The sequence below is a fragment of the Lathamus discolor genome, chromosome 5, assembly GCF_037157495.1.
Source record: "Lathamus discolor isolate bLatDis1 chromosome 5, bLatDis1.hap1, whole genome shotgun sequence".
In the NCBI taxonomy this organism is placed as follows: Eukaryota; Metazoa; Chordata; class Aves; order Psittaciformes; family Psittacidae; genus Lathamus; species Lathamus discolor.
Window position 1 is genome coordinate 125,067,897 of NC_088888.1, and position 9,775 is coordinate 125,077,671.

A 9,775-nucleotide genomic window follows, 5' to 3' on the forward strand; every position below is an offset into this window, starting at 1 on the left:
GGGATGCTCCTGGCAATGTCTTGGCATGGAGGCGGTTGCTGCGCTGCATCCAAGTCTTCAGAGACACGGGAAGGAGAAAGAAAAACTGAAAGCAAGGGGGGAGAAACAATACAAAGAAGTAAGACTGAGTCTCCTCTGTCACCCCTTTCTGAGGTAAAGTGTCCAGCCAGCGTGAGCAAACATCCCAACCGTGCTTCCCTGCACTGGGAATTGCCATGGGAGGATGTCACCTCTCAGCACACAGGCTACTGCTCATCCCAACGGGCAACTTCTGGGGGTGGTGGCACTTTGGGCACAGCTCGGTGGCACTTCGGGCACAGTTTGATGGCACTTTAGGTACAGTTCGATGGCACTTTGGGTACAGTTCGATGGCACTTTGGGCACAGCTCGGCGGCACTCCAGGCTTTCGTTACAGTTTGCAGGTGCTTATTCCAAAAGTCACTGTCTCCAGCCTGCTGCTCGGTGGCTCTAGGAAGAGGAGGCCGGGATAGAGAGTCCATGGATGGTATTTAGAGAGTCTGGAGATTTCCCCACGGGACTGGTAGGTTTTCTGTCCACCACTGCAAGAGAAGGGAAAAAGAGGATGCAACAGCAAGGCGGTGGATTGATGGACTCCAAACACATGCAGCCACATCTACACACACATGGGCCCGCTCCAACAGCTCCCCCAAGAGCAGCTCTGCTCTGTGGGCCCCCCAGCCCTTCTCCCTAGGCAAGGCACCCCATACTGGACCTCTCCAGGTGAACTGGAGAGGAAAGGGGTGGATGCAGACTCCAAATGATGGTGGTAAGGACAGACACCTTCACCATTGCCGTGGGGCCAGCTCTGCCTGGGGGAGCGATCCAGGCCCACCCCAGCCATACACAGAACACATCCCATGGACTTTCTTCAAGCCTATGGTTGGGGTGGCCTGGGAGGGACTGTGCCACCAGCACCGGGAAGGGGAATGGGTCTGGACACTGTGCCAGCTGTGGTCAGCCTCCTGCTGAGCTTCTCCCCATCCCTGGTTCATCCCAGGCACAACCTGGCCACAGAAAGCATCATGGTGCAGGGTCAAAGGCTGGCCCAGGCCCAGACGATCCCCACACACAGGCTTTAGAAGATGGGACATGGAAGATCCTGGGGCTGCTGCAGGCATCGGGATGAGCAGGAAGAGTTTTCTGAGGAAATAACGGCTGCGAAGTCAGAAAAGTTCTGAATTGGAGGGTGAAACTGCTGAGTTTGTCTTTATTTTCACTTTCTTTCCTTCTCTCCTCCTGCCCCTTTTCCCCTTCTCTCCTCTCCTTTTTTTCCCTTCTCTCTTTTTTTTCCCTTCCCTCCTTCCTTCCCTTCTCTCCTTCCTTCCCTTCCCTCCTCCTTGCCTTCTTTTCTTTCTCTTTTTCCTTCCCCTCTTTTCCTTTTCCTTATCTCCTTTTTTTTTGCCTTCTCTCCTTCCTGCTTTCCCTCCTCCTTTCCTTCTTTTTCTTCCCTCCTTCTCTTTCCCTTCCCTCCTTTCCCTCTCTTCCCCTCTCTCTGTCCCTTCCCCTCCCGCAGCCTCTCCCTCTGCCTTCAAGATGCCGAAGCGGGGCAGCACCGAGCCGGAGCCGGGCGGCTCCTCGGAAGCGGAGCGGGGCCCCGGAGCTGCCCCGTTCTTCCTCCAGCCCCTCCTCGGGCCCGGGGGGAACGGTTCATTCCATAATCCCGTATTTGGGTTGTGGCAGGTAAGGAGTGGAACCAGAAAAGCGATCCGAAAGGAATTGAGGAGAAAATCAGCTTTTAAAGGGGGAAAAATAAATCACAAAATTAAAAAAATTCACTAAAAAATTAGGACCAAAAAAAAATTTAAAAAATAATTTAAAAATAATAATAATTTTTTTTTAAAGCCCAAAACGCAAAACCAAAAAACCACAAAGGTTTTAAGGAAGTCAATGGGCCTTTCGGCAGAGACAGCTTGAAGTCAGAAAACTCTGGCTCCAAGTCACTTAAAACCCCTCGGAAAGCACGTTAAATCCCCGCGGTCATCTCTCCTCTGTTGTCTTCCTCCTTTCCTTTCTTCCTCCTCTCTTTTCCCTTTCCTTTCTCCCTCCTTCCTTTTCCCTTTCCTTTCTCACACTCTGTTTCTCTATTGTATTTTCTTTCCCAAATAACTGGTTTACAATTATCCGTTTTCACCCATTGGCACTCGCAATAGCTCAGCCCCAACACAGCTGATGTTCTAACCCGCAGCAGGTTGCCTGCTTTAGAAAAGGCAAAGGGGCGTGTGTGTGTGTGTATATATATATAAATAGATATATACATACATATATATGCATATAAAATAAAGCCATAAAATAATATAAAATAAACAAAAATGTAAAACCCCCGAAAACCAACAATAAAGAAATGAACTAATGAGTAGGAAATGAATTGCAAATGTGGACAAGAACAGCAAATCTAATACCGCGCAAAAGGAGAAGGACATCGCCGAGGGGTTGATACCCACAACAGCTGAGTTGGGAGCTTTAAATCCAAAGCCCCTATCGAGGAAACGAACCTCGCTCCCATAAATGAGACGAAACAATTAACGGGAGGTAAAAGGAACGCCCCAGTTAACGCCTCGAGTATACGAACGCTCGATTTAACGCTCACACACACACTTCCCCCCTCCCCGGTGCCTGGCGTAGGGAGTTTAAATACTCCCCAAAGCGGAGGATTTATCACATTAACAGCGCCCAGCCCGGGTCGGACTGGGAGAAAGGGTCTTGACGTGAAGGGGGGGCCACAAATTCCGCCGAGAAGGCGATCCCTGCCCGGGATGGGGGGGATGATGGAAAGCGGAGGATTCTCCCCAAATCCTCCCACTTCCCTATATAGGAGCAAATAACGAGGGAAACGGAGTTCCAGGTTGCGAGCCAGACGGGGACCACGGTCGGGGGTACTGGAGCTCACGGCTCTCAGGGGAAGCCGGGGGCACCGGGTTTGCCCGCGGCCGCCGGCCCAGCTGGGCACCCCGGTAACAGCGGGGAGTGGGGGGAAATATCACCGATACCGGCAATATCCAGCGGGATAACCCCCTCCTGGAGACCCGCGCCCAGTCCCTCACCCCCTGCCTCCGTTTCTGTCCCTCTTGCTGAGGCCCCAGGGAGCCCGCAGCCCCCCGTGCTGTCCCGTGTGCGTGTCCCCCCTCTCACCTTCCCTCCCGTGCTGCTTGAACGCCATCGCCGTGGCCAGGTCGCCGCCGTGGGCAGCCACGCCGGGGCCGTGGTGAGCCAAGGGGCTGCCCTGCGGCTGCCAGGGGTGCCCCGGGGGGATGTAGCCGCCGGGCGGGCCGCCGTAGACGCCGTGTTGGTTGGACGGGGGGTAGGCGCAGGCTGGGAGGAAGCTGCCCACCGACGACAGCCCCGGGGCCGGCTGCGGACAGGCAGAGAAAGGCGTCGGGGACGGAGCACGAAACGGGCGCTGTCGGGGTTACCCCCACGGGGAGGTGGAGGGCGGAGGAGCAAAGGGAGCAACGGGAAATGCCCGTCCCCGTTGGCCGCGTGTGTCTCCAGCAGTTACCTGCGGGTATTTGATATCTCCCTCCATGGCAGCCTTGTCGATGCCGTTGACTGCCTGGCCCGGGGGAAACGCCGTCCTGTTCACGCTGGGCCAGTCTTCCATTTTGGGGGGATAGGCAGACCCCTCCGTGCCAGCCAGAGCCCCTGCGAAGGAAAGCGCGGACGCCCCGTCAGCGTTACCCCCCACTTCGGCCTCGGAGCAGGGATTTGGGGTGAAACATGGGGAAAACAGCGGTTTGCAAGTGCCCGTTCATATAAACCCGATGGGGAGGGAGGGCGCAGATCCACCCCGGCTCCCAGTCCCTGCCGGCACCCTAGGGATACAGCCCGCTCCCCGCTAGAAGGCCCGGGAAAGGCTGGAATTCGGTGAATTAGATGCACCCTGTCTGGGGGAACTTGATGTGTTGTGAACCCCCAAAACACGGTCCCTCTGCTCACCCCCCCACCCCCGTCGCTTCCACGTTCCCGATAATTTAGGAGGCCCAATTTCTCTTCTGACGAAAGAGACTTATAAAAGTGACATCGGAATTTTAAAGATAAATGATTATGCACGGAGGGAAACGCATGCGGTTGATTTACTCGGGCTTTTGGAAGGATAAAAGGACTCGCATTTCTCCCTCTCCCATCCTCCACGTCCCGTCCCGTCTGTCACCCTCGGAGCCGGCTGGGCAGGCGGGCCGAGGCTCGGCCCACGGGGATGGGAGCTGCAGGGGCGCCGGGGCCTCTCCGGTTTGGGTTTTAGGAAAACCAGAGCGAACTCTCGGGGGAGATCCGGGAGAACACCGCGTCCGTTTCCCGAGACTCTCGCCGCTTTCTTCCCCTCTCCCGGGTTGGTTTTCTCCCCCTTTTTACCCTCCTTCCATGTTTTATTTTCCCCTTCGCAAAGGGAAATTCAGGCTCCGAATTTGCGGTCGGCAATCTATCATCCCTGAGAAAATATTTTCCACATTTTTCATAAAAAGTTCAAGATGTCTGAGCCTCGCCGCATCTCCCCCATCCTCCCCTTTCTCTTTCCCTCCCCTCCCGCCCCGTCCTTCCCGAGCGGGATGCGCCCAACCAAAGAATCAAAAATAGAATTAAAGCAAATAAAGCTTGGGGGGGGGGGGGGGGGGAGTTGGGGGGGTGATGTTCGGTACCCACCCGTCTGCTCCACGAAGGTGCGGATGCCCAGGATGTTGGTGACGGAGTGCGCCGAGGGCCAGGAGCGGGGCAGCCCGACGTGGGGAGCGCCGGGGTGAGCCCCCACTTTGGCCGCCGTCGAGGCCATGGGTCCGGGATACGGGTACTGGTAGATGGGGCTGTAGGGCAGGGCGGGCTGGGGGGGCGGCTGTTTGCTACCCTCGAAGGGGCCGGGCTGCGAGAGGCTGCCGATTTTGTTGCGCAGGATCCTGCTGATGGAGCTGACCGAGGGCACGTTGTACTTGTCGCAGACGCCGTCCGCCAGCAGCCGGTCCCGGATCTCCCAGGCGAAGATGCCGGGGTCGCCTTGCTTGTAGTCGCGGATGTGCTTGACCACGGCCGGGGTGGTGACCCGCGGTTTGCTGCCGCCGATGGCCCCGGGCAGGATGGAGCCCGTCTCGTTGTAGCGGGCCAGGATCTTGCTGACGCAGCCGTGCGAGACGCGGAGCTGGCGGCTGATGTCGCAGGGCCGGATGCCGAGCTGCGCCAGCTCCACGATCCGCAGCCGCACCGCGTTCGGCAGCGGCCGCCCGTTGACGAAGACACCGCCCAGCTGGTTCACCTCCCCGTAGGTGTGCTCTGCACGGGCCGGACGCCGCGTTACCGACCACCGCGGTACCGACGACAGAGATACCGAGCACCGCCATACCGAGCGGCGGCCCGCGAGGAGCCGGAGGAGCGGGGACGCGAGGGGATGGGGAAGGGGACACGGCGCCAGTCGCGGCCCGCCCCGTAGGTCTAGGAAAGGAAAAGAGGGGCAAAGGGAAAGGGAAAAAGGGGAGAAGGAAAAAGGAAAGGAAAGGAAAAGGAAAAGGAATGAAAAAAGAGGAAAAAGGTTAAAAAAAAAAGAAGGGAAAAGAAGAGGGGAAAAGAAAAGGAAAAAAGAAGAAGGGGGGAAAAAAGGAAAACAGAAGGAAAAATAAGAGGGAAAACGGAAAGGAAAATTGAAAAGAAAATTGAAATGAAAATTGAAAAGAAAATTGAAAAAAATTGAAAAGAAAATCGAAACGAAAGAAAAATGAGAACAAGAGAGAAAGGGAGAAAGAAAAAGAAATACAAGCAGGAAGAAAGGAAGGGAGAAATGAACGGGGTGGGGGAGAGAAATAAAGACAGGAAAACGAAGGAGAACAAAAAAGAAATAAAAGGGGGTGAGCAGAAAGAAAAGAGGTGAAAAAGAGTGGAGCGGGGGGAGAACGAGAAGAAACGGGGAAAAAAGAAGGTAACAGAGAAAAAAAAAAGAGGAATAAAAAAAGACTAAAAATGGAGGAAAAGAGACTGGAAAAAGGATAGCGAAAGAAAAGAAAAAAAGAGGGGAAAAGACAGGAAAAAGAGAACTTAAAAAGACTGCGGTGGAAAGGCCGAAAAAAGGAAAAACAACGAGAACTGGAGAAAGAACCGAAAGAGAAGAGCGGAGCGCAAGCGGAGGAAGGGAGCATGGAGGAAAGGGGAGCCGAGCGCCCTCCCAACCGGGCGCTCCGTGCCGGACCCCCGCCCGCCGCCACGACGGCCCGGAGCTCCGCGCCGAGACCGGGGTCCCGTCCGAGCCCCGCCAGCCACCGGGCCCGGGGCTCCCCTCACGCCCCAGCCCCACCGCGGAGCCCGTCCCGGAGCCCTCCCCGCGCCCGCCCGCCTTACCCATCGCCCGGCGCCGGGGCAGCGCCGCTCCGCCCGGGGAGGGGGCACCGCCTGCCCTCCGCTCCGCAGCCCCGGCCCCGGCATAGACGGGCCCCGGGAGCGGCGGAGCGCGGCCCGGCCGGGCTGGGCGGGCGGCGGGGGTGTCCTGGCGGCTCCGGGCCGGTTCCCCCCGCCGCTACTCGGGATCAATTTGACGTGGGAAGCGCGTCAATCTCGGCCGTCACGGCGGAGCGACGCCCATTGGCTCCCGCACCGCCCCTAAATGGCCGCGGCCGCCGCTCACCAGCGCTAAGGGGGGGAACGGGACGGGACGGGTTGGGACGGGAGAGGCCGGCACCCCCCGCCCCCTCCCCCGAGGAGCTGCCCCCCCCCCAGGCCCCGCTCCAAGCCCGCTTTAGGGCTGCGGGGAGGCAGAAAGGGGCCGATACCCCCCCACCCTCCCAGTCTGAGGCACAGAGTCGTCCCCCCCCGCCGTCCTCACCACAGGGGACGGACACCTGCCCCGCCTCCAGCCCCGACGGCAGGGACCTGCGGGCAGGGACATCGCCGGGGTCCGGAGAGGATGGTTAGAGGCTGGGGGGGGGGGGTGTTTCTGGGGGGAGCTGCCTGTGCGGGCATCTCCTCCACCCGGGTCCCCCCGCAGAGCCGCTTGCACCGAAATCCGCTTTTCTTACCCGAGTAAGGAGGCAGCCGCGTCCTTATTCGTCCAGGGATGGGCGAGTGTCTGGCGGAGGGGGGTCTTTGGATTCCCTCTACCAAGAAAGGTCGATGGGAAAGAAGATCGTGAGTGTTTCCCCGCAAACGACTGAAAGGTTGGGGGGGGGAGAGAGGGGAAAACCGCCTCGCAGCCAGCCTCGGGCATTGCGTTTGCAGCCGCATCGAAAGCCGGCTCCTCCCGGGGTTTGAATTGAGGGGATGGGGGGAGCTGGGGGCAGCGGCTCTGGACAGCACCGTCCTGACAGCCCCGCTCCCGCCCCGGACTTCTACCGCCCCGTCGGCAGCGCGGACAGCGGCGGGCAGGAGGCAAACGGCGTTTCCTGCCAGGGACACGGCATCGGTGCGGGGACAGGCAAGGGGAGAACCCCACGAGGTGCCCACTCGGCTGCCCCTTCCCTTTACCCCCTCCATTCCCCAGCCGTGGGGTTAAACCCGTGTGCGCCCGCCGAAAGGGTGCGTTGGAAAGGGGTGGTCGGGGAAAGAGAACGGATCGATTAAAAAGCTGCTGAGAAGCACAAAGGGATGCGTGACCCCTGCGTGCATCCCTCACCCACCGCACCACCAGGCTACAGCCTCCGGGGAGTGCCGTGGCGATGAGTTTGCCGTTCTCAGCTCCGGTGGAGAGGACGGGAGCTGCTGCCGGCAGCCGTGGGATGGAGGCAATCGAAAGGCGGCCGAGGAAACCCGTTGTCTTTCTCCCTGACCTGGATTTGGGGGGGCAGGAGGGGGTCTCTTCCCACCGTCGGAAGAGCCTTTACCCCGGGGGCCGTGCCCATTCCGCAGCGCGCCTGGGGCCGGAAAGGGCTGCTTTTAGCCGGGGGTCGGAAGAGGCCTGCCGGGGTCGGCTCCTGAACATCCCCCGAGTCCCTCAAGGCCGCTTCTCCCTTGGCGGAGCCCCGGCGCTGAAGCATCCCCGGGCAGCCCGACGGCGCGGCTGGACCGGGCTTCGCGGTGTCTGCCCCGGAGCCCCGGCCCGGCCTCGCCCGAGCCCACCCGCCCCTCCTCGGCCGAGCCAACCTTTGTCTCCCTCTGTTGGGAAGCGCGGAGAAACCCGCGGGCCGGATCCGCGGTGAGGGGCGGAGGGCAGGAGCCGTGGGCCCCGGGGGAGCCGGGAGCACCGCACCCCACTGCACCCTCACGGGGCTTTCTCCGCTCCCCCGGGGCTGTCCCCGGGCCTCAGCTCCTGTCCAGGAGGGACAAGGCTTTGGCATCGTTAGAGGGGATGGGAGACGCGTCCGCGGGGCTGCGCGGCTGCAAAGCATCGGTGGGAGAGTCCGACCCGGCCGGGTGTACGGAAAAATAGAGGAGAGGGGAAAAAAAGAGAAATGGAGAAGAAAACGAAGAGGGGAAAAGAGAAGGAAACGAAGAGAAGAAAGGGGTACAAAACGAATCAGAAGGGAAAGCCTAATGAAAAGAAAACGAAAACAGAAAAGAAGAAAGAGGAGAAGGAAAGTAGGAACAAAAAGAAAACCGAGAAAGGAAAGAAGGAGAAAAAGGAAGCGAAGAGTTATGAGAAGAAGGAAAATAAAGAAAAGGAAAGGAAAAAATAAAAAGAAAAAATAGGAGGAGGGAAAGGAAAAAAGAAAGCAGGGGGGGAAAAAGAAAGAAGAGAAAAAGGATGAAAAAATGAAAAGAGGAAAATAATAAATTAAACAAAAAAGAAAAACGAAAAAATAAACCAAAAAATAACTCGGTATAAGAGCAAATGAAATCCAAAAAGAAAAGAAAAACTAAAAACGAAAAAAGAGAAAGATAGAAAGAAAATGAAAACTTTTAAAGGTGAAAAAAAGAAAATAAAAGGGAAAATGAAAAGGGAAATAATTAAAATGAAAGAAAGAAAAATGAAAAGAGCAAGGCAAAAGGAAAAGTCGGGGGGCTCCGCAAGGGCGGGCCGGGGGCAGCGGGGACGGCGCAGGGTCGGGGGTTCTCCTTTCCGAGGGCAGACGCTCTCGGACGGAAGGGAGAGGAGCTCAGGGCGAGAGGGAAGCCTCGGTCCCTATCCCGTTCCTTGTCCCTGTCTCCCTCTCGGGGCCGGGGCCAGGCTGCCCGGGGCCGGCAGACCCGGGTGCACTCCACGGCTCCTCACCGGCGCTTGCTGCTCGGCTCAGAAACAGACAAAACCCTTCCCCACCGCCGCTGCTGTGACAGCAGCTCAGAACCCCCTCAGTTTAACTCCGCTTGCAAAAGCTGCCGGACATCGGCGCCCGTGTCCCCGCAGAGCCTCCCGAGGCGCTGGGCTCCGTGCGGGAGACGCACGGATCGCAGCGGGATCTCTGCTGGATAAAATCGGTACCAGCGGCGCAGCAGGTACCTCCGCATGCCTTTTGAACAGAAACACCAGGGTTATTGCCCCGCTGCAGGAGCTGGGAGCTGGTATCGTTAAAGGTGGGGGTTCCCGTGTGTGCCCCGTTGTTTGTCCTATATTCATTAAGGAATCAGAGCCTCTGCGGCTCTTGGAGGGGATATTTGGTTTATGGAGCTCATTTTCTGCCACAGTCCATCAATCAAAATAGGAAAATCCCGTCGCAGCGGGCTCAAAACCTGCTCCCATTCCCCAAAACGAAACACAACGATTTTCCCTTGCAAAAAGAAGCCGGGTGCGGGTGCTTTTTGTGTCGCAGGATTATTCCTGACAATCTGCTTTCCCGAGCCTTTAGACACTGGTTTAACACAGAGTTGAACAATCCCGCTGCCTTGAAAGAAACTGCTTCAGTTTGCTGGAGAGCGG

The 9,775-nt window shown here is 57.9% G+C and overlaps 1 protein-coding gene across 1 annotated transcript; it reads right to left on the reverse strand.

The window, feature by feature from the left end:
• Positions 1-233: 233 nt before the first annotated feature.
• On the reverse strand, positions 234-9,366 carry PAX1 (paired box 1). Its single transcript, XM_065682625.1, has 8 exons — positions 9,244-9,366; positions 7,988-8,076; positions 7,602-7,751; positions 6,639-6,722; positions 4,657-5,279; positions 3,518-3,660; positions 3,151-3,370; positions 234-560 (listed from the first exon to the last, which is right to left on the reverse strand). The coding sequence occupies exons 1-8, from the start codon at positions 9,364-9,366 to the stop codon at positions 469-471; spliced, it is 1,524 nt and encodes a 507-aa protein (XP_065538697.1). The 3' UTR covers positions 234-468.
• Positions 9,367-9,775: the final 409 nt, after the last annotated feature.

Coding starts and splice junctions, on each gene's coding strand:
- PAX1 (XM_065682625.1), bottom strand. CDS start 9,366: ATGCGGAGGTACCTGCTGCGCCGCTGGTACCGATTTTATCCAGCAGAG. Junction 6,723..7,601: donor GGCTGTAGCCTGGTGGTGCG/GTGGGTGAGGGA, acceptor GCAGCCCTAAAG/CGGGCTTGGAGCGGGGCCTG. Junction 3,661..4,656: donor CACCTTCGTGGAGCAGACGG/GTGGGTACCGAA, acceptor TTTCCTTCGCAG/GGGCTCTGGCTGGCACGGAG.